Source organism: Elgaria multicarinata, chromosome 1 (assembly GCF_023053635.1).
Source record: "Elgaria multicarinata webbii isolate HBS135686 ecotype San Diego chromosome 1, rElgMul1.1.pri, whole genome shotgun sequence".
NCBI lineage: Eukaryota > Metazoa > Chordata > Lepidosauria > Squamata > Anguidae > Elgaria > Elgaria multicarinata.
In genome coordinates this window covers 19572875-19597175 of record NC_086171.1, presented here as the reverse complement: position 1 = coordinate 19597175, position 24301 = coordinate 19572875, and the positions used below count along the sequence as shown (strand labels likewise).

Here is a 24301-nt window from a genome sequence, read left to right as displayed (position 1 = left end):
CTGGGCTAGGTGTAGTGGTTAGAGTGTTAGGGTAGGGTAGGAGAGATCCAAGTTAAAGTTTCTACTCGGCCATGAAACTCACAGCCTGAATTTGCGTCAGTCACTATCTGTCAGCCTAACCTACCTCACAGGGTTGTTCTAAAGATAAATTGGAGGGGAAGAGACTCGCATGCCACCTTAAGCTCCTTGGAAGAAAAGTGGGATATAAATATAATAATAAATAATATATAAATAAAAAGCAGCATGTATAATGGCACCCCAGCTGTGGAATGAGCTCCCTAAGGAGGTTCGCTTGGCACCTACATTATATGCTTTTAGATGCCAGGTGAAGACCTTTTTATTCTTCCAGCATTTTAACAGTCTATAAATAAATTTTAACTTGGTGTTTTAAATTTGTAATTTCGCATTGCTGCTGTTTTTATCTGGTTGAGCTTTTATATTGTATTTTATATTATGGTTTTATACTCTTGTTTTATACTTTGAATGTTTTTAAATTTTGTGAACCACCCAGAGAGCTCCGGCTATTGGGCGGTATAGAAATGTAATAAATAAATAAATAATAAATAAATAATAAAAACCTTTCATTTAAAAGCCAAAGCAAACAAGTTATTCAGTCTTCTTAAAAATGGCAGCCTTATCTCTCTCAAGAGAGAATTCAATCATACAATCCATCCATCTAGCCACAACAAGGGTGTAGCACGACATCCCAGAAGGAAAGAGGGACTTCGTGGCTGCCATTTTTTTTAAAAAAAAAAATTAAGAGGAGCCAGTCGTGCGGTGAAAAAGGTTTTAAAAAATGCGCCCAACCCCCTTGCCATCCCAGGGATGGCGAAATTGTTGCTCCCTCTGGGCACGGAGCCTCCCTGTGCAGTTCGTGCCCGGCCCTACTACTTGCGGGGAAGAAGGGATGACCCAGGAGCGGCGGCCACACTGCCTGTGCTCCTCGGGATGGTCCCAGGACCCCAGAAATATTGGGAAATCCGTGGTGCCAGATATCCTGGGGAAAGTCCCTGCTCGTCCTGGGTTGCCCCTGGGATCCCCTGTGCATTATATGGATGCACAGGGACAACCTAGAGAAGACCCCAGGATATCTGGCAGGTGTAGAGTTGCGCAAGGACTCAAGCAGCTGAATTTCCTACTGAAACTAGGGCTCCTTGGGGCTCAATTTGTAACATGGGCAGCTCAACATAGGGCTCTGATTTCAAAATCAACTCTTAATCTTTGGATATACAAATGAAGAATAGATGAAAGAACCCATAAATGGATTTAGAGAGATTTCCCTCATTGCGAAGTATTTATTTATTTAATACCGCCCAATAGCCGAAGCTCTCTGGGCGGAATCCCATAGAATCCCATAGTTTAAATAAGTGCTATGTGACAAAGTACTTCCTTTTATCTATCCTGAACCTTCCATCAATCAGCTTCATGGGATTACCTTGAGTTCTAGCATTATGGGAGAGGGAGAAAATGTCTCCCTATCCATACTCCCCACACTATGCATGATTTTGTATACTTCTATCATGTCTCCCCTAAGCCTCCTTTTTTCCAAGCTAAACAATCCCAACTGTTGTAATCTTCCCTCATAGGGGAGATGTTCCAGCCCCTTTTATTAGAGCAATGCCTGTCTCACAGATATAAACGTGCTACCATAAAGCACCTTCAATAATTAGAATGACTTAACCTTTTATAGAGTGATTAGCAGCAGGAACTAATCACTGCTTTATTAAAGATAAGTGATCAGATCTCCAGGTCTCTGAAAAGTTCACTGCACTGTGAAGCATAAGCCTCCACTGATAAACTTAAGAATTATTAATCTTAACTGAATGGTTAGACTTGTCTGTATATGGAAATCAAGGAGAAGCTCAGCTTTAGACTTCTTTATTTGGTCTGCGCCTTAACAGACCTAATCTTGATATATTTACAGAATAAAGTAATGCAGTAATTATCGCCTTCTTTTCCACCAGCAGTAAGTCATTCTGCTTTTCTCGTTTGCCAATGCACCAGAATCTCACTCATCATTTCAAACAATGCATAAAACTGGGAAAGATTTTTTATTGTCCAACACTGCACAGTATAGTGTAGAGCTAAGAAACAAGGAGGGTTTTTTTCCTGCATGTCAAGTGGGTGTCAATTAAATGAAAAAATCCTTTTTTCTGAGATTATGGCAGTATAACAGAATCCCTTTTGGCCCTACAATATATGAGCACCCTGCCTGCTCCAAATGTAAGCGTGTGACACATTACAAAATGATAGCTCTGTGTCAACTTCCTGAATCCTCTATACAATACCCAGTTCACCTCACCTCATGTTCTGATATCACCAGAATTCGTATTTCCCTGCTCACCTTCAATTACTGGCTGACACTGACAGGGGTAGGGAAATGAACATTGTAATCAAGTCAAGATACTGAGAAGTGGAAGGGGAGATCTTTACACAGAGCTGCCATTTGGGGTGGAAGCAAGCATGAGTCTCAGGCAGGGAAGATACGAGCCAAGTAGTTAAAAACTATCCTTCGCATACAGAATTCCCCCTTGTTATATAAAATACAACAATTTTATATAGCGTAGCTGAGGGAGTTATCTTCTGTGAGCCCCAAACACTGCTATGATCCTGTTCTACACAGGCTGGGGAGGACCATTCCTCTTAGGGGCTGGAGATACACTGAAACATTTTGAACACTCAGAATTGTCACTTCCTTTCCCAACAAATTCTGAGAAGATGTCACTTGCTCAACTGAATTCTCCCAGTTATTTATTTATTGTATGCTGCCTACATCCAGAGTACCCTAAGCAGCATACAAGGTTAAAACAATTTAAACAAGATAAAAACTATCAATAACATACCATAGGTAACATAAAAATGTTAAAAACAAATTAAAAAGATAAAACAATAAATAAAACCATGCAGCATAAAAACAATATATAATAGTCAGCAATAAGATTCTAAAAATGGAACGCCTGCCAGAATAATAGTGAGCTGAGCGCCCGGCCTGAGTGTTTCCTAACCCTCCGTGCTTGGTTGGTGAAACGGGAAGAGGTAGATTCCTGCAAATGAGCAGAGGATTGGACTCGAAGGCCTTGTAGGCCCCTTCCAACTCTACTATTCTATGATTCCTCTGGTACTAATCTCTTAGACCTAGGATTACCTCTGTTGTCTCATGTCTCCAACCATGTCAGGTGGGGTAGGGGGAGAGATTGCATTATCTTTGGAACTCATTGCCTTCACATATCTGTACAAACCCATCCTCCAACTCTTTAGGAAGTGTGTCCAGGCAAAATTATTTTCACATGTCCTTTCCAGTTAACTGAGATATTTTAATTTGGTGTCTCCCTTTGCTCATTGTTTTCCTTTATTTGTGTCTATTTAAATTGTATGCTTGTGGGCAGGATTTTGTTGTTCTTGTTCAATGTTTTTATACTGTAAAATGCTTTGTTTTCTCTTGGCATCTTAAGAAATATCATCATCATTCGCTACAGTGAAGCACTACTGCTACCTACTGCAAAAGCCCAGCTTAAAGACAGAGAATACACTTCCTTGCGCTGAACTGGATTTGGGAGGGGGGGATTTGACAGTGACACAAAAATGGCTGATTAGTAACTAAGCCAAAATTTATGTATATAATTATTATATTTAGATGTACATCCTGTGAACATTTGTGTAAAAAGAAATATTCATTAGCCTCTGGAACAGATGTATTTAGCCATTACCATAGAGATAAAAGGATTGTATAAAATACATTAGTAAAATAAATTGTTTCAAATCCACTGTCATTTATCCATAGATTAATCTCAGAAACAGATGTATTTATTTGTTGCCATGGAGACTAATGTAGTCTTCAAACCACATTAAGGAAAAGCACGGTTTCCATCTTCATTGTGAATAGATTTTAGACCTATTATAAAAAAAATTGGACTTTTCCAAACTTCTAACAGGGCAGTATTCAAAGAGAATACCGTTATTCAAAGAAACCAAGTGCAAATAAGATAAGAGTAGTGCTGGAACAGTGAACGCTGATTCCACAATTTCAAATAATAATATAACCTGGCAAAATTGCAAGGACAGTTCTCCTAATTCATAAGATGCAAAGGAGGAGAGGAATATAAACATAGAAGATAACACATGGATTCTCCCACCAGTTCCTCACTTTCTGAATCACTGTTCTTTTCTACTGGAACTCACATCAGCAACCAGTAATACAGACGTACAAGTAAGAAAATCTACTGAATTTGTATTAGGACTAAAACATGGCTTAGCTGATCAGTTAGATTAAATAGATTAAAAACACGGCAATTAACTAAAAGGGTACTGCGGATTATCATCAGATAAAATCTTTAAAAATATTTATCTACTGATGGCAAGGACCATCTTAATAAAGGCATATGCTCCTCTGTGAGAGAAAGGAAGAGAATGCTGTGACACATGCAGGCATCTTTTAAAAACTAAGTATGCTTCTCCCCACTTCCTAAGCTATTGCACATTCGACAAAACTAATATAAAAGAGTAAAACTCAAATGACTAATGCTGCAATCCTATGCACACAGTGTGAATAAGCCTTGCTTAATACAATGGGACTGACCTAAGAGAAAACATACATCAGATTATGCTATAGTATTTCTTTAGTCAGATGACAATCATAACTTATATGTTCTTCTTAACTTGAACTTGTCTACTTTTTTTAGAATGAAAGCAACGATGCATCCTTAAGCAGCTCACAGAATGGTCTGTTTCCAGTGAGGAATCATAACAATCATAACAATTGAACAGGACTGACTGATCACCACAAGAACCCTTTCCAACAAAGGGCGCTTCCAGATGGAAGCCCAATGCTACCAGTCACCACTCTTCTGCTGTAAGCTACAAGAGGAATTGTAATTGACTATCAAGACTTCAGGGGTCTGGTGGTTTTTGGTCTGGTTTTTCAAGTTTGAGCATCTCACACTAGGCATGACATAGCCATGTGAGCAGTATTTTCCCCACCCTTAATTAGTTGCCACACACCCTTCTCTTGACATTTTGAAGTGGGTGCTTCTTAGCATCATTTTAGCACCTCGTTTTGTGTGCATGTCTTTGTACAATTTTTGAAGCTGCACAACTATAAATCCTTTTAAAGAGCACAAGACAAAAGGATTGCATCTAAGCTTACTTCTGAATAAAAATGGTTACAGATCAGCTTCCAAGTCCCATCCAAGAGAATGCACAATCTCTAGTCTAGTCAATTTCAGGAAGGAGTCTAGTCAGGCATTCTGACCTAGTCAGGTTCAACAGCCAAGCTAGAAAACTTGTGGGGTTGATTTTCCTTATTAGTTGTGCTATTTGAATACAATACAATTGCAAAAATTATAGCAATAATAATTTTTAAAAATAATGACTGCAGCACAGGACTAGAGGATTGCAACCTTATAGGATTACAGGCAGAAACTGTACTTGGAAGTACACATCTGTACTTGGAAGTCAGCACTGTTGTTTCCAATGTAATCTACTAATTAAATAGCTAATTGAAGTGTGTGGATGGAGGAAATCTCATTCCAGGAAGCAATTAATTACGGCTAAGAGACAGTAGATCAGGGGAAAGAACTTTCAGTACAGGACATGAAATAGCTCTGAAACCAGAAGTGTGCAGTAAACAACAGAGAAAAGAGGGGCATTTTCAACACCTCCTCCACCTCCTCCAGGGACAACTTGTCCCATTACGTTTCAATCGGATATTTTCCAATCCAAATTTGCAAACAGATTACATTGCAGTTCTTCTCTTTCCCTCCTTAATGGTTTTTTTTCTACAGTAAGAAAAACATGGAAGTAGCAGTGGGAAACACAGGAGGACTACAATTGGTTTACGACAGCATCTGTAAAATTGCATGAAGGAGGCAGGGCGACTGAAAGCCAGGCACCTGAGTTCACTCAATGCTGAAGCTCTCCAGGGCAGAAGAAAATAACTCAGGTTCTCTTGCTGACCCAGGCTTTCTTTTACTCTGGCCTTAGCTAGACCTAAGGTTTATCCCGGGATCGTCCCGGGGTTGTCCCTGCCTGCTCCCGGGATCCCCTGTGTGTCATTTACATGAACAGGGATGAACCCAGGACGATCCCGGGATAAACCTTAAGTCTAGCTAAGACCTCAGTTACATATTTATTAAAACATTTGTATTCCACCCTATATCACTCGGATCTCATGGCGGCGTACAGATAAAATGTAAGCATAAATATAAACAGCTAAAAAAGTATTAAATTGTTAAAAAATTAAAACCAGTGGATTTTTTTAAAAAAAGCAATAAAACAACCAAAACAAATAAAACTGACTGAGATTATGGAGAATTTAGCCCTCAAAGGCTTTAACTTTCAGGTTATTTAGGTCCATAGGAAGCTGCCTTACACAGAGCCAGACAATCATTTCCTCTAGTTCCTTGCTGTCTACACTGAGCCTGTTATCGAGGAACTCATCCTCACTGCCATTTCGAACATACTCCTTAGCACCTTGAGTCTAGAAGCTTCATTCTGTCTGTGAGACTGTGGAATAATGGGCTCAAGTTACAGGAAGCCAGATTCCAGCTGGACATCAGGAAAAACTTCCTGACTGTAACAGAGGCATTCAAGAGGCAGCTGGACAACCACCTGTCTGGTATGCTTTAAGGTGGATTCCTGCATTGAGCAGGGGGTGGCCTTGATGGCCTTATAGACCCCTTCCAACTCTACTATTCTATGATTCTATACCAGCACTCCTCTTTGAGCTATTGGGCGGTATAAAAATGTAATAAATAAATAAATAAATACTCTCAACATCTGATCGGATGGGGGGTGTTCAACCTGTTCTGGATGGGGTTGCACTGCCCCTGAAGGAGCAGGTTCGTAGCTTGGAGGTTCTCCTAGAACCATCTTTGTCACTTGAGGCTCAGGTGGCCTCGGTGGCACGGAGTGCTTTCTACCAACTTCGGTTGGTGGCCCAGCTACACCCCTATCTGGACAGGGATAACCTAGCTTCAGTAGTCCATACTTTGGTAACTTCCAAATTAGATTACTGCAATGCCCTCTACATGGGGCAGCCTTTGAAGACAGTCCGGAAGCTGCAGCTTGTGCAAAATGCGGCAGCCAGATTGATAGCTGGAACAGGGAGGTTTGAGCATATAACACCGATTCTGGCCCGCTTGCATTGGCTGCCTATATGTTTCCGAGCCCAATTCAAGGTGCTGGTCTTAACCTATAAAGCCCTACATGGCTTGGGACCACAATACCTGATGGAACGTCTCCCGACATGAACCTACCCGTACACTGCGCTCAACATCTAAGGTCCTCCTCCGAGTGCCTACTCCGAGGGAAGCTCGGAGGATGGCAACAAGGGAGAAGGCCTTCTCAGTAGTTGCCCCCCGACTGTGGAATGATCTTCCCAATGAGGCTCGCCTCGCACCAAAGTTGTTATCTTTTCGGCGCCAGGTCAAGACTTTTCTCTTCTCTCAGGCATTTTAACAGCATTTAACAACGTTAAGTTTGGTTTTAATGGACCCCAGAATTGTTGTTTTTAAATGGATACTGTTGTTTTTATACTGTTTTTATGTTTTTTAAATTTTTGTATACTTTTAATGCTTACTATTTTTAATTGTTGTAAACTGCCCAGAGAGCTTCGGCTGTGGGGCGGTATATAAATGTAATAAAATAAAATAAATAAATAAACACCTAAATAGTGCCTACTCAGAGAGTAGGCACTTCGGGTGCCTACTCAGAGAGAGGTTTGGAGTGTGGCAACGAGGGACAGGGCCTTTTCGGTGGTGGCCCCCAGACTATGGAATGATCTCCCTGACGAGGCTCGCCTGGCGTCAACGCTGCTATCTTTCCGGCGCCAGGTTAAGATTTTCCTATTTGCCCAAGGATATGGTGGCACATCTTAATCACCCACATGTTTAGTTTTTTAACGGTTTTTTAATGCTTTATGTGTGTATGTTCCGTGTTTTAGGATTTTAAATTTTGTATAATCGTTTTAATCTTAATTTTAGAATTTCTGTAAACCGCCCAGAGAGCCCTGGCTATGGGAGCGGTATATAAGTGCAATAAATAAATAAATAAATAAATAAATAAAATGTATGCAAATGCCTTACTCTATATCTAGTCCTTCTATGCGCAAGCCATCCTGGGTGCACCCCTTTACTTGACCCAGCATAGCCCCTGGTGAGGGAAAAGCACCATGCCAAAAAAACTGAAGCAATGAACACGAGCATTAGAAAAGGTTAGAGATTGCCACACAGGGTTTGAATGTGGAACTTCATTTGCACAAGGGAAGATCAGAAACCTAGATTTTCTTTTCAATTTTGCACACCACCTTCATGGTAAAGAACAAGCATAATCTAGATCCCCCTTTGTTATCTATGCTTTGGGAGTAAAAACCTCCTCACAAACCAAGGTTTTAGAATTCTAGGTCTTCAGAGTGTTCCATTTTCATTCTGCTACCTACAGGCAGTTTAGCATGCCCTTCTTACTCTCTTCCTCAGCTGTCCTTCCTCTGTAATTATTTTGCCTTCGGCATAGTTAGGGACTTCGGAGAACAGAGCACAGCATGTTCCCTCTCCGATCCTATATTTAAGGGAGACATGTTGCACAGAAGGCTCCAGGAACCTGCAGAGCTCCACTTGCCCCCAGGAGCACAGTGCAGACAATGCAAGTAATGCTGGGGGTCTGGCAACAAGGAAAGTCTCTTCCAACACCCGGAGGAGAACCACCTCCTAGTCTTCTTCACTCCAGGAGGAGGTTATATCTCCTTCTCCTGGAGAGGGAATATCTGTGCTCTGGTTCTTTTCTTCTCTCCCTTGCCTCTCCAACTTGCAGCTTTCTCTGCACACATGCCGCTCAAGTGTGCCCCATTGCAATTAGGGCTCTGGGGTGTCCGTCCCGAGCATCCTCCCACCACCTCTTAGCCATTAAGTGCCTCATCTCCTCTGCATTCACATGCTACCCCATTTTCCTTGGCCCTTCTTGCCTTTATAGTAGGGGCAGGGAACTGTTTTTCTGCCAAGGACTGTGTTCCCTCAGGAGTAATCTGTTGGGGACCCCATGCCTGTAGGGGTCAGAACCACTCTTTCTCTTTCTTCCCCTTTCACTTTTTCTCTCTCTGTGGCACCCCTTCTTATCATAGAATAACAGAGTTGGAAGGGGCCTACAAGGCCATCGAGTCCAACCCCCTGCTCAATGCAGGAATCCACCCTAAAGCATCCCTGACAGATGGCTTCATCCTGAATGCCTCTAGTGTGGGAGAGCCCATGACAACCCTAGGCAATTGGTTCCACTATTGCACTGCTCTAACAGTCAGGAAGTTTTCCCTGATGTCCAGCCGGAATCTGGCTTCCTTTAACTTGAGCCCGTTATTACTTGTCCTGCACTCTGGGAGGATCGAGAAGAGATCCTGGCTCTCCTCTGTGTGACAACCTTTTAAGTATTTGAAGAGTGCTATCATGTCTCCCCTCAATCTTCTCTTCTCCAGGCTAAACATGCCCAGTTCTTTCAGTCTCTCTTCATAGGGCTTTGTTTCCAGACCCCTGATCATCCTGTCTTTCTCCCTCCCTTCCTACCAAGCAAACTGCCAGGGGAGGCAGAAATTGCTCTTGCTAGAAATCTAATGATCCCTTGCAGACGCCTTTTGAAATTAGGCCAAGGGCCACAAGATGCCTACTTATTTGCTTCCAAACCCAACTAGTGCTTACCTTTAAAGCCCCAAATGGCTTGGAATCAAATATCTGCAGGAGCGCCTCTCCCTACACAACGTGTCTGTGACTAAAGGGAAGGTTCTTCTCCAAGTATCTTGGGTACATCATTATGTGTTAACAAGAAGGAGCGCCTTCTCAGCTGTGCTACCCCAACTATGGAATATTATCCCCGCAGAGGTGTGACTGGTGTCAATATGGGCGATTGTTTTGGAGACAGCTCAAAACCTTTATATTTACTCAAGCATTTTAATCTGTTGGTTCTGACAGTTCTGGTGTACTTGTCACCTTCTCTATTTTACCGGATTGTGCATTATTTCAATCATATTTATACATGGCACTAGTATCTGCAAGCATGGAACTTTTATTAAAGATGTTTTAATAATCAAATAATAAATAAAATCCGAAGGATGCTCCGCATGATAAAAAAGAAAGAAAAGAAAGCGCTAACCACAACCTAGTGCAATACTTCTATAAGCCCTGATAAATAGCAGAAGTTTTGTATCCTGTTACCCACGATGGAAATGGAAGCCTTGCCAAATCATTTCCCACCTCCATTCCTTTCCATAAAGTTAGATGTGTGGCTCCAGTCTCCAGAGCCTCCAAATAATGCAAACATTTTAAAGTAACAGGGCAAGAAAAGGTGTCGCTTCACTGCTCTGTGCTACCCAAAAAAATAGAACTGGATAAACATTCCAGAAATAGTTTTGTACAATGGAAAAATGCACAACCACCAAAGTAATGCAAGATAGACTGTTAGATAAATAGATAAATTAGATAAATATTCACAAATTGTGCAAACAATAGGGAAAGAGAATTGGGAAGAAAGAAAAACAATGCCAGAAATGCTTGGAAATGTGAGTTTTTCGTGATTATTGTACTTCACAGAGGTTACTTGGTGTGAGAAAGGCTGCAAAAACCTAGAAAACCAGTCAGTTCATAGTCTTAATGGAAATTCTAGATAGAATTATTACTTTCAATAGCCATTCCCCCCCACCCCACCCTCTGGGGGTGTTTGTTCCACAAAATGAGACATATGAAATAGATGAAATGATAGCTTTTGGTGGGCCAGCTAGCTGAAAATCATTGCAAGCTGGCAAAGTACACCATTTTTTAATCAAGCGTAGGCATTCGGAAGAAAAATAGTTTGTTATATTTCCAGGCTGATGGATATTAAGTTACATATGCTGTTCTTAGCAACAAAAAAGGGGTGGGTGACTGTAAAGAGCAGAGAGAAAGAGAACAAGAAATCTGGAAAGAGGAGTATGCCAAATCGCCAATTATAATATTGAACCTAATTCCTTTACAATCTGGTTTAGGTCCTTGCAATTTATGCTTTATTATAGTTAACTGTTGTCTCCTTTAATGATTTCTGCCTTAATATGTTCCTGATTGAATTTTAGTCCATTCTCCAAAATACTCATGTATTTAAGCATTATCCAAACAAATAAGAATAGGGCCATCCAATAACAGATACCTGTAATCCTCTCATTTTCTGAAAGCGTGCTATTGTATCACTTATGGCGTAGACTCGTACATGGCCCATGTGCAGCTTTCCAGATGGATATGGAAACATTGACAGGACATAAAACTTTGGTCTTGATTTCTAGACAAAAAACAAACAAACAAAATGTCTGTAAGCTATTACCTGGAAGCCCTACTTATCACATTTCAGGTTTTATTAAACAATGCATCAGGTGTTTTTTCTTTTCTTTTTACATTGCTTTTGTTAAATGTGGGAATGCAAATTTGACTGAGGATGAAACTAAAGGTGAGAGTGAATTTTGACAGCAGGGATAGAAATTTTGACTTGGTTCGCACATAATGACAACCCAGAGTATGGGTTAAATATGGGTTGTTGTTAAATCATGGGCTGTCATTATGTACGAATCCTGCACTATGGTTTAATTATGGGTTTACCATGACAACAAAGAGTTTACAACCCAACAGCAAGCCAGGGATGAACAAACCATAGTTGCACCATAGAGCAGTTTGCATGTAACTACAACCCATGATCCAATGCAATTCTTACACAACCCATGGTCTTGTTGTTGTTACATGCGAACAAGGCCTTAACGTCACAATTCTTAGTATATTAGGGGGGGGGGAAAGAAAATGCTAAATATGACCTTTCTTTCTCATAACAAATAGTAGCTTTTATTTAATTGTAAGTTCTCTCACTTTCTTCAATATCCCCAAAAGTCACTTACATTGAGATTTTGGTAATATGCATTTACTATAAAATGCTAACCTGTTAAAATACATACGATTAGTCAACTAGGGTGCTACCAGATGGACAGTTCCTAGCTGTAAGATTTTTTTTCAGTCTAAACATGCATAGGATTTTGTCCTAAACAAATATTTTCCCATACTGCAAGCAACGATTCACCTTAGACCACAGCTCAAATATCACAAAACATTTTCCATCTGCCCTTTGCACTAGAGGAAATCTCAACAATTGCAAATAAGACTGCCATTTTTTCCCCCTTGCTGGCAGGGCTGCTGTGTCTTTAACAGCTTTTTAACATGGAAAGCAAAATTTTAACAAGAAATCTTTTCCAGCAAGGAAATAGAAAAGCTTCACCATCTGAATTTCTGCCTGCCACATAGCTAGCTGTGAAAGGGATGTTGGGGGGTTGCAGTCCAACAGATATGGAAGGCACTGACTTGAGGAAAGTTGGTGTAGTGGTTAATAGTGCTAGACTTTTAACAAGGAGATCTGGTTCAAATCACTACTGTGGCAAAATCTCACTAGGTGACTAGCCACTATTTCTCAGCCCAACATACCTCCAGAGAAAATGGCATAACCTTTGAGCTCCTTGAAAGAAGGGCAAGGATATAAATGTATATTAATAATAATAATAATAATAATAATAATAATCTGAAAAATATTTCTTGCATTTGTGTTACAGCTGGCTGAGAACTGGGGATTCTTGCTAAACTATATACAAGTAGCACAAGCAATGTTTCTGAAATGGGGGGGGAGGAGGATGGGCTACATGCACTCAGTGAAAGAATCAAAATAACCTAGCACATCTAATTGATGACAGGCTATAAATAATCAAGGGTCAGGATTTCTCAAAATGTGGATTCCAATCCAGTGGAGTTGCAGGAAAGGAGGAAGATGTTCCGAAATCCTGAGTGGTGAAAATCAGTTATTTCAGACTAGGGATGATAAAGTATGAGCTGAAGTTTGTAACACACCAAGACAGTGGGGGACAACTGTCATTCTAAGCCAGTGGCAGGCAACACACAGCCCATAGGGTTCATAAGCTCCTCCCTGAGCTTTTATGTGCGTGTCTCCCTGGCCCCACCGCCAAAAAACAGCTCTTTTACCACCATCTCACTGCCAAATTGTGGCAGCAGTGGCAGGCAGTCTCCAGTGGCCCCCAAACCCACCAGTTGCCCTTCCTTGTTCTAAATCATCCCAAGGGAAGGATGATTTAGACGCTGAACAGGTCTATGCAAAACGGTATAAGTGGGAATACAAATGGAGGAAATCTAAAGGACAGGCAGAGTTTCATAAAGTTTAGGAAACACTGGGCTATAGTACACACAGTCATTATGGTTTCTAAGAGCAGCTAAAACATAGAAAAAAAGGAAGTTGAATATTGCCATAATCCTTACATCTATTTCTGCAGTTTGGTTAAACTGTTCCTTTATTCTTGAATGCCACCAACTTTCAATTTTCTTCCTAGTCTCCAATTCATAGTTTTTTTCCCACTTTCCTGTTTCACTATAAATAGATCTGATGAATACTGGAGCTAGCCTCTTCTGCCATTTAATCCAGCCCAGCGATCCATTTAATTGTCTTGTTGAACATGAGGGACAGGTGAAGACCCTTTGGTAAAGGAACCACATTCTGCAGCATGTATCAGCAGCCCTGTAAAATAAGCAATAAAGCGATTTCAATTTCATTGTGATCATTACTACTCTGACAGATATGCAATTCTTTGGTTTAACAAAATAATTTGCTTTTTGGAGTTTCTAGTAGTGAAATATTCCCATTTAAAGACAAAGACAGAAAGTGAGCAAACAGTCTGGGCCAAGCATAGTTTCAGGAGGATGTCCACCCCATTTGCTGAGATTTTCATTAAACGGTTTGGTTTTGTCCCATCTATTCAGGCGGTTGAGTTCATGAGGTCAAAAACTATCGCTAGCAGCTTCTGGAATGTTCTCCTAAATGTGACAATCCTTTCTGAGCTTTTTGGAGGCAAGTGTAAATTTGCCTAAATTTGCATGTGGGTCATAAACTGAATTTTGATCATATAGTTTGGCTCGTGGGAATTGTGATTTTTATTGGTGTGTTACTTTATTATTCATCACACCCAGTGCAGCATTCTGGCAAGGAGGCTGATATATTGTTAAACAACTTGAAAATGACAGGTGTGTCCATACAAAACCTCTATACTGGGTTAGGGCTCTCTTAAGATTTGTTCCTATGAAAGACGCTAGAACAGCTACAATATTATATAAAGGCATAGGCGGAGTGGTGCTCTCCAAATGTTTTGGACTACAACACCCATAAACCCTAGCCAGCATGGCCCTGTAGTCAGAAATGATTGGTGTTATGGTCAAAAACATTTAGCAGTGAACAGGTTGCTTACCCCTGTTGAGCAACACCTTCTACGATAAAGAGTGCTTTGGCAGTGTAAGAGAGGAGTAGGAACATTTGGCGTTCCAGATGTTGCTGGACTGCATGTCCCATCAGCCTTAGCCAGCATAGCCAATGGAGAGAGATGAGAGTTGCAGGCCAACAACATCTGGAGGGCCACACCTTCCCAATACCTGATGTAAGGTGATGTCTACGACACAATTTTTTCCTAGGGCCAGCCCTGAATTCAATACTAACAAAAATGCCTAACTTTTTCTAAGGGTGCAATCCTATATATGTTTAGAAAGAAAGAAAGAAGTCCCATAATTCCAAGCATGTACCAGTCAGTCTGGCTGGTTGGAGGTATGCCGAGAGTTATAGGTCTTTTTTTTCTGTCTGAACATACATAGGATCACACCCTATGTGTTGTACAAATACCGAAAGATAACTCTGCAGGTTCACAATTTAATGCGGCGTTACAAAAGGTTAAAGCAGCGGGGAGGGAAGAGGAAGGCAAGGATTGCAGTACAGCAACAGCTCCTTCTCTAGCAGGCGGAAGGGGCAGGTTGGCTTCCCCCTTGACATTTCCTCCGAGACATTTCTTCCTTCTCTGCTGCCCTATATCCCCCGGCCGAGGGAAGAGGCCAGAGGCCATCGCATGCTTCCCTTCAGCTCTGCAATGCAACCTTTCCCCAGGAGAAAGCTCCTCCAAGTTCAACAAACGTGCAGAGGACTTTGCAGCCTGCCGCAAAGAGCAGCTATTCAAGGAAAGAAGCCGGAGAGGCAAGTTCTCCAACGGGACCAGTAGTTATGAGGAGAGGCAGCCTCCTAGGAAACGACGGTATTACCTGCACACAAAAGAAGGAAGACGAGCTGTCACTCACGCCTCACGCACCTCTCTTGGCTAAATGGGCGCCGCCATCTTACTTTTCGACTCCCCCTATGGAGAAGGAAAGACCGGCCCGCGCAGGCGCATAAGAACCACGGCCAGGGGGCGTGATTGCTTGAAAGCCGGGCGAAGAAATCCGCGCAGTTTGAAAAAACGAGGCTCTGCAGTGAGAACAAATCAGAGCAGCAAAAGCAGAGGTGAGTGGAAATGCGTGTTTGTCTCTCTCCCCCACCCCTTCCTTCTTGTCTGGCTTGCTCACGCCACCCCGTTTTTCTTAAAGCCTTTTTTCTTATCCTCTCCGCTACTAAAAAGCTGGGGTTTATAAACCGCGATAGTCCATATGGTTTCAATGGGGGAATGCAATGCTCTTGAATAGCCCATAAGCAGTCTATATTTTTCTTTCTCTGTATCTGTGGATCCCGAGTTACATTTTTTGTTCCAAATTTCTAGTCCTGTGTACGGGGCTTTCTAGCAGCTCCATTTTCTAATCTAGATGTGGTTCGTTCTGAGGTTCGCCACCCTGCAATATAGGTCCAGTTGGCTGCTTTTGGCTTCCTTAACTAAATCGGTTATATGGGAACGGTATGTAAGTGTACTGCCGAGAATTCAGGTGCGTGGTTGTTAGCATTGCTTATGCTTTTAGATTTTTGTGTCTTCTCACACGGCTGCAGGGTGATCTGGGAAAAATGCAAAAAATTAGGAATACGCCTGATCTATCTTTTCCTTGCAACTCATGGAGTTGTGGCATTCTGGGATTCATCCTTTTGAATCCGGGACTTCCTGTCAGCTATCCTATAACGTTCAAATGTGTGTGTAGAGAACAGAGGGAGGGGGTTTACTTGGATTTTCTTACTTTTATTACAAAGTAATGCTACTTACGAAAAAACCTCAAAATCAGTCTAAACACACAGAATAGAGTGCTCTACAATTCTTCTTGACTTCTTCCTTTTCCTCTCCTGCTGCCATGGCGTGTTGCTTTTGACTACTATTGATTGCAGAACAAGTATCTTAGTTCATGGAAAGTTATGCCTATAAACTGGTGACGTTCTAGATTTTTAAACAAAATCTTTATTTTGCTTCGACTACTTGCCCATTTTACAACATATGCATTGGTTGTTTATAAAAGACTGGCTTATATGTTTAACAGGTTCACGCTTGTCACACTTTATGCCTTCATTTGTTTATTTACTTATAGCACTTTTACCTTGCTCTTCAGCTGAAAAAGACTCCCACACAGAGCGGCTTTAAAAAGGTTAATAATGAGACAGTCAGGCTTGTAATCTAAAAGACACAGTACAAAAGCAAAAGGGTTTTGTTTGGGTGGGTGGAAAGCAAATTCAGGCATCAGTATATAGTTTTTAAGTTCTTTTAGGTGATTGTTTTAGCCACTTAACGGTTTTGTGTAGACCGGCCAAGATGGCTGCAGTCGTGCTCAGGCCCCTTAACAAGGAGGGAAGGGGGAGTTTAGGAAAACAGCTCCCAAGGTCCATCTCTGAGAAAACAGCTCATTAAGCTGAACACTCTTCCCCTGACAACAACACCTGGGAAGTTATCAGACTAGCTCAAGGCTGAGCAAATTGGGAGCTGACTTACTTCAGCTGTGGGTATGGGGGGGGGGGCCTTCACAAGGGAGGGGGCAGAGAAAATACATAAAATAATATTAAAATATTAGAAACATGATCACAATAAAACCAACAACAATAGCAGCAGCAACCTCATCATGGGAAAACTATGGTAAAATAAAAAAAATTAAGGCCATCTTGAAAGCCTGTAAGGATGGTGCATGGTGGACCATCGATGGGAGTTTGTTCCAGAGGTTTGGGGCCACCACAGAGAAGAGCCTCTCCCGGGTGGAGACCCACTTAATTTCTCTCACTGGTGGGCAGGCAAGAAGGGCCTCTCTTTTGGATCTTAAAGTGCAGGCAGGCTGATATGGGTGAAGGCAGTCCTTCAAGTAGCTTGGTCTCAAACCATTTAGGGTTTTAAAGGTCAAACCCAGCACTTTGAATTGGGCTTGGAAACACACAGGTATAAGCATTATGTGATCAGATTGCCTCACCCCCACCAATACACAGGTGGCTGCATTTGCACCAGCTGAAGTTTCTGAACCATCTTCAGAGGCAGCCCCACGGACAGTACATTACAGTAGTCCAGCCTGGATATGACTAGTGGGGAATGTGTGGTGGGAATTGCAGCCCAACAACATCTGTCGTTGAACTGCAACACATGTTCCCCATCCCTATAAGCAAAGACTATTGATAGCCTCACTTGACCAGTTATCTTTGACATGGATAGAGAATAATAGAGGAAGGTTTGGCCCACTCTGATTTCCTCTGTCATCTTTCTTCTATTTGTAGTTTAGAGTTCCTGAAATGCCTCGCCGGGGCCGCAAATCAACTAAATCTGTTTCCGCCCAACCTCCGCTTATTCCACCCAAAGGCCTGTCGGATCAATCAGCTGATGAAACTTCTTCGGTGGACTACGTTGCCCTAAAAAGGGCTGAGCTCCAACAGCTTTGTAAGAAGTTGGGTCTCCGTGCCACAGGAAAGGTGAGAGATTGCCCCAGTTCCGCCTGAACATTCTCTCTTGTCTTCACCACCCCCAGCCCCGCTGTTGGGTATTAGCTAGGAATACATCCATGCACAATCCACAATTCCATTCTCACTTGCATCACTTTTTCATCTTCTGCATTTAAGATGGCTAAACGGGACGCCCACCATATTCAGAAGCAACTGCAATCATTCTCCCTCCCTCCTTAAGGTGGAGAATACTCCATGTAGCAGGTTTTCTCTACTGAGCACCCTCCACCTGTAGTTTAGACTACAAATCCCATCTCATTTGGAAGGTGCCAAGTAAAGGGAAAGCTGTTATGTGATAATTTATAGCCACTGATAGTGATGAGAGAAACCCTCCCAAAATGTTGGGAGACTTCAAGGAGAGACTAAAGCCCTCTTCAGGTGTTTAGAAAAAGGTTAAAATTAACAGGATAAGGACTGCTCTGGCCCTGCCTCTCTCCCTCCTTGTGTTTGTCACTCTCAACTAGGGGCGGGTGACCATCTGAAGAGGAGAGCTTCCTGTTTCCGGGGCAGGAGTGCTCTTTTGCCTCACCCTTTTTTAACCCTTTTTTTAATGCCTGAATAGGGCTTGTGTGAGACTGCACTCACATATACCTCAGTTAGCAGGATAGAGAGATTTAGCCCTTAACCCAAAGCAGGATTACTGCCCATACCTGGGCACCCTTGGTTAGTTGCCCTGAGCCCTCACAACCTGGCAGGGCCCACAACACCTGCCTTGTGTGTGTTGTGGGGGGTGTTACATATTTTTTAGCCCACAGTGCCTACCCCCACCCCCACCCCAGCGTAGCATCACTTGGAGCTTTGTGAACAATTAAAATGTCAGTTCCTAATCACCTAGTGTTCAGGAGTGAGCAACTTGTGGCCATGTGGATGTTTTGGCCTACAATTCCCATCAGCCCTAGCCAATGGTGAGGGATGATGAGAGTTGTGGCCAAAACATCCAGAGGGGCAGAACTTATCGTCCCCAGGGGTATGGCATAGAATGCTGCTGCTGCTGCTGCCAGGTAAGCCTGGCCTTTTGTCCCTGCTCCCTTCAAGCGTGCAGCTGCCTCTGCCTGTTTACATTCTTGTCTCTGCCCATTTCTCTGCTTATTTCTGCCCCCCACCCCAGAATGCTGAACTTGTGGAAAGACTGAAAGCTTATCATGGAGAGCCTCGACAGAAAACAGCAGGTGATTGTGGTGCAAAGAAAGGAGCAAACGAGAATGAAGAGTGTCAGCCCAATCCCAAGGTTAGTGGTTCTAGCATTAGGATGGTGGGACCTTGAGAGGAGATCCCACTGTGTTGCATTGTGTAGCCATTGGTGGAGTGGAAAAATCCCAAGCCTGGGTTGGAGTGTGGGAATGCTGGCAGTACTGAGAAGTGGCAACTCTTGATGACAATCACTGGCATTGCTTTTGCATTTCCAGTTGGGACAAATTTTGTGGCTCAAGACTGCAACACCTAATGGAGCTCCTCTTCCAATATGAACCTACCCTTACACTACAATTTTCATCTGAGGCCTTCTTCCAAGTGCCTCTTCCAATGAAGGTTCAAAGAATGGCAATAGGGGAGAGGGCCTTCTTGATGGTGCCCCCCCATTATGAAATAGTCTCATCCAGTGAGGCCACCTGGTGCCCACATTGTAACTTTTATGGTGCCACACCTTTCTCTGCTCCCAGGTGTTGGACAGCACAGACTTTTAATGGGGATTTTTATTGTTGGTTGTGAAAAATTGCTGGGGTTTTGTATGCAAATAGTTTATATTATGATGTTATGTTATATTTTTAGGCTTTTCATTTTTCTAAACCACCTAGAGTTTTTTGACTATTGGGCAGTATAGAAATGAAGCCAAGCTCCTGCTCTATCAGAAAGAGGCTTCTGCCTGGTGCCTTGCCAGTCGAAGTAGATGGGACTGTCCTGGTTGGATCAATCATCTGCCTCAGTATAAGTCATGCATCTTACATGTGCACTGGAGGCTGGTGGCAGGGATTGGTAAATGGGGGTCCAAAATGGCTTGAAGCCAGTGTGAGTTGGGTGGCATATTAAAGTGGAGAGGGAGAGGCTGCTGCAGCTCTGGGGAATGGGAAAAAGGATAAGCTTTGGAAAGCCAGTGTGGCATAGTGGTTAGAGTGCTGGAGTGGGACTTGGGAGGTCTGGGTTCTAGTCCTCACCCAGCCAGAAAGCTCATTGGGTGGCTTTGGGCCAGTCACTGATTCTCAGCTTAAGCTACGTCACAGGGTTGTTGTGAGGATAAAATGGAGATGGCAGGGACCATGTAAGCAGCTGTGGGTTCCTTGCAAAGAGGGAAAAAGGCAGGATCTAAATGGAATAATAAATAAAAAGGGAAAGTATAATGTTAGGTGAAGTTCTTCTCTCTCTCTCTCCCTCTTGCTCATATCCAGGCCCTTCCAGAAATCCCCTGTTTGGATGTGACCAGAGATGTAAAAACTGAGCCCTCTGAAAAGAAAACAGGTGACCTGATCTCTTGTGGTAGAGTGAGGTAGGGAAGGAATTAAGGCTAGAAAACCAACATGCCTTGGGGGAAGGGATCTGGGACTCGGCTAGAAGAGGTGATGACAGATTAGACTCTGCCAACTTGGGTGTGGGAGCCTCAACAGGGCCAAGTCTCTGTAAGGCGCTGCTGAGCCAGCCTTCTTCCTTTTCAGGTATGATCCGGGGTTGGTGTGTGGTTCATGGGATGGTGCTGCACCGCCCCCCATCAAACTGGGTTCCTCTGCTGCTCCAAAGAGGCTTGGTTTGGGTCCAGGACGGAAAAGACCTCGTTCCCTTTCACCTGCGCCCACTCAACATCCCTGTCCCGGAGGGCCTGTCGGACAACTACATCTGCAGAGACTGTGTGATCAGGTAACGTGACATCACTTCCTGCTCTCCTCGGGGATCCCCTGCCAGCTTGTAACGTCTTATTGTTTCGCTGCTGCAGGAACCGAGAGAAACCCAAGCGATGTCTCCTGTGCCAGCAAGGACCAGGGAAAGATAATGGGACCTGCTTGTCCCAGAATGCCTCAAGGAGCCTGAGCCCTGTTCAGAACGGTGTGTCTCAGCTGTCGTTCCTTGCAACTGATGCCTCTAAAGATAAAAGACGGTGAGTAGAGCTTTAGCAACAAGCCACAGAGCTCCCAGTCCCCAGAATATATGCCTGTGAGAAGAAAGATTACGGAGCAGCCTTCCCCAAGGTGGTGCCTTTCAGATGTGTTGGACTGCAAGTCCCATCATTCTCAGCCATTGGTTTGTGTCTCTCGAGATATGAGGGTGGGGGTAAGGGTTGAGGCAGTAATTCCTATACGTCATGGGGCACTTTAGTGTTGTGTGAGAAACAAATTAAATTTCTGACAATCCCAAAGTTTGCTACATACATCCGCATGTGCACGGCTACCCACTGCATCCTGAATATTCTCTCTGTGTCAGTGCCTTATTCCAGCCTTCCCCAACCGTCCCTCTGCCATGGCGGCTAGAGGCGATAGGAACTATAGTCCAACACATCTGGAGGCCTCTAAGGACTTGAGAAGAGAAGACTGAGGGGAGACATGATAGCACTCTTCAAATACTTAAAAGGTTGTCACACAGAGGAGGGCCAGGAGCTCTTCTCGATCCTCCCAGAGTGCAGGACACGGAATAATGGGTTCAACTTACAGGAAGCCAGATTCCGGCTGGACATCAGGGAAAACTTCCTGACTGTTAGAGCAGTACAATAGTGGAACCAATTGCCTTGGGATGTCATGGGTTCTCCCACACTAGAGGCATTCAAGATGAAGCCATCTGTCAGGGATGCTTTAAGGTGGATTTCTGTATTGAGCTGGAGGGTTGGACTCGATGGCCTTATAGGCCCCTTCCAACTCTGCTATTCTATGATTAATGAGAAACTGAAAAGATACTGGTTGGTTTTAAAGCAATACCAGAACACATCTTCCCCTCTTTCTAAGTATGTTTTAAAGATTTTTTCTAGACAACTTTAAAGTATTATTTTTCAAGATTTACAGACCAGCTTGAATAAAGATAGTACCTGGAGCAGAAAAATGAAAGCAGTGGGGAATAAAACAAGATAGTGGAGGCCATGAGGAGGAGGAGGAGGGAATCAATGAACAAGAGCAGATCCTATAAGAGAGCCGCCTGCTTCCTCTGAGAGCTGCCCACTTTTGGGATCCCCTAGCCTTTACCAGCAGCGATAAGTCCGTACCTCCCTAGTAAAGCCGAAGCTTGCAGTGCCCTCTTGTATATGTTTAGGGAATACATAGGAATAACCACTCTCTGATGCTATAGAACAGGGGTGCTTTTAAAGGGAGGTGTAGGCCTGCCTCAGAGAACCCAACAGACAGGGCTCCGGTCCATAAGCCATGACTGTGTCCAAACAGGGCAGCACTGCTCAGCCCACCAAGATGATGCTATGAGCTGAATGACTCCTTCAACAAGGCCCCCCCACCTTTCTAAGCACTTTATGAGTTTCCTATAGAAGTCTTACATCCCCAAAGCCAAGGGAGGGGGGCGACGACGAAATTACTCCCTTCTATAAATGTAAGGTCCTCAGGCCTTGCTGAGACTTATACCTGACACAGAACCTCTTTCAGCCCAAGGGCTGAGTTCCATTTTGAAGAAGCTCCCCAGGCCCACAGTCCAATGTGGGCGGGGCAAAAGGCAAAGGGGGCAGGGCCAACAGGTCAAACCAGCCCTATTTTAGTTTAAAGCTCTTCCTGCCAGTGAGTAAGCTTTAGGAGAGACATTTTCAGCCTTTCTTGAACAGAGCTGAGGGGAACTGCAAAAGGCAGCCGTGACCAAACAATTAGCAGTTGGAGGTGCGGTGGGAGGGGAATGTTTTTGTTGCTATTTGGGGGACCCCGGAGGGCCAGTTTAGGACCCCAAGCTGGCTGGATTTGGCCTGCAGACCTGTGGTTCAATACCTCTAGCTATAGATATCATTAAAAAAATCTCCCTACTTCGCATTTTGAGTGAGTAAAACCTCTTCTTAACACCTATTAACGTATGTCTTCCACTCTCCTGGTTCTGCAGGACGACAGAGATTAGGAAATTGTACCAGCCCCAAGAAGACCAGGCTTATGCCCAGCGGGTGAGTGTCAAGGAGTAAGAGGCACGGCCTCATCTCCAGGAGAGGTGGTGCTGAAGTTCACCTGACAAAAGTCATTGCTGTAGAGCAGCCTTCCTCAACCTGGGGCGCTTCAGATGTGTTGGACTGCATCTCCCAGAATGCCCCAGCCAGAGCTGGCTGGGGAATTCTGGGAGTTGTAGTCCAACACATCTGGAGCGCCCCAGGTTGAGGAAGGCTGGGAGATTCTGCTTGTGGGGACTTGGCAGCCATAGGATGTGGTGATGGCCACAGCAGCTTGGGTGGCTTTAAAAGAGGATGAGACAATTCATGAAGGAGAAGGCTCTCAGTGGCTACTGGTCATGATGGCTTTATGCTGCCTCCACAATTGGAGGCCATGTGCCTCTGAATACCAGTTGCTGGGGAACCGCTGTTGCCCTCGTGTCCTCCTGTTATGGGCTTCCCAGAGGCATCTGGTCGGCTGCTGGGGGAAATGGTGCTGGACTAGAGAGGCCTTTGGTCCGATCCAGCAGGGTTCTTTTTATGGGTGTCTCCTGTTCCTTCCATCCCTGAGCCTTTCCCAGGGGAAGCCCTGCCTCAGAATGGGGAAATAGTTTGCTCAAAATGGTATGTGGCTGCCCCATCTAAGTGGTAATATAGTCTGGTTGATTTGGAGGTAGGGTAGGAAAAAAAATTCCGCTGAAGGGGTGAGGATGACTTATTTCCCAAGAGCTACTTGGATGGTTTGGTGATTGTATATAACACTGGGGATCTCCAACATGGTGCCCATGGATACCTCTCTTGGTGCCCTCCAGACTCCATGACTCTTCTGATATTTATTTTATTAAGATTTGTTTTCATTTAATTTTTTTTTTTAATTGGGAACCTGGCATGTTGCAAAATGAAGTCCTGCCCTCCAGCACCATCTTTTCGGCATTTCAACAGATTATTTTTGTGCTTATGTTCTTGGGCATATTACTTTTCTTTTAGTTTCAGCAGAGTTCCCCCCCCCCTCTGGAAAATAAACATTTTGTGACCAGCCGTGCTCACCATAGCAGCCATTTTATAAATAGGCAAGCCCCACCCCCACAGCAGCCATTTTGTAAGTGCACCCATGATACCCTGTTGAAATTCTAATTGTGTCACTGATCCAAAAATTATAGTGATGTGGCGGTATTGGACCCTTTCTTTCTTATGCAGGTAGATGGGGTCCTTTCCCAGATGGCCCGTGGAGAGGTCGGAATGGACCAAGCTTTGCGCCCCCTCCAGCCCCTGGTTTTCCATTCCCCGGCTCCTTTTGATAAGATGTAGAAACTAGTGCTTTTGCATGCTTTTTTGTATATTGTAATAAATTGTATATTGTAATAAATAAATGTATATTGTAATAAACTTTTGCATGCTTTTTTGTATATTGTAATCAATAGCATTTCAAAATAAGTCTTGGACCATTCCTGCCATCACATTCTGAAAGAAGGGAGCTTTGTAGCCTGTTCGTTCCCATACCTACCAGGCGAGACAGTTCATGGT

At 43.4% G+C, this 24301-nt stretch overlaps 2 protein-coding genes across 2 annotated transcripts in view; one reads left to right on the top strand and one right to left on the bottom strand.

Annotated features, from left to right (window-relative positions):
- LARS2 (leucyl-tRNA synthetase 2, mitochondrial) overlaps positions 1-15217 on the bottom strand; it is a 76603-nt gene extending 61386 nt beyond the window's left edge. The window contains exons 1-3 of the mRNA XM_063124152.1: positions 15120-15217; positions 13305-13560; positions 11155-11283 (exon numbers count right to left, since the gene is read on the bottom strand). Coding sequence (XP_062980222.1) covers positions 11155-11283; positions 13305-13538 — 363 coding nt within the window. The 5' untranslated portion in view covers positions 13539-13560; positions 15120-15217. The remainder of the gene's footprint in view (positions 1-11154; positions 11284-13304; positions 13561-15119) is intronic.
- Positions 15218-15274: 57 nt separating this feature from the next.
- On the top strand, positions 15275-24085 carry DPPA2 (developmental pluripotency associated 2). Its single transcript, XM_063124255.1, has 8 exons — positions 15275-15357; positions 17518-17709; positions 18848-18967; positions 20121-20190; positions 20385-20583; positions 20660-20821; positions 22741-22798; positions 23975-24085. The coding sequence occupies exons 2-8, from the start codon at positions 17533-17535 to the stop codon at positions 24083-24085; spliced, it is 897 nt and encodes a 298-aa protein (XP_062980325.1). The 5' UTR covers positions 15275-15357; positions 17518-17532.
- The last annotated feature ends 216 nt before the right edge of the window (positions 24086-24301 follow it).

What these genes read in the sequence shown, in the direction of transcription:
- DPPA2 (XM_063124255.1), top strand. Translation starts at nt 17,533, where the DNA reads ATGCCTCGCCGGGGCCGCAAATCAACTAAATCTGTTTCCGCCCAACCT. An exon ending in GTCTCCGTGCCACAGGAAAG is followed by an intron (nt 17,710 to 18,847) that starts GTGAGAGATTGC and finishes CCCCCACCCCAG; the next exon opens with AATGCTGAACTTGTGGAAAG. An exon ending in TGCAGAGACTGTGTGATCAG is followed by an intron (nt 20,584 to 20,659) that starts GTAACGTGACAT and finishes TCGCTGCTGCAG; the next exon opens with GAACCGAGAGAAACCCAAGC.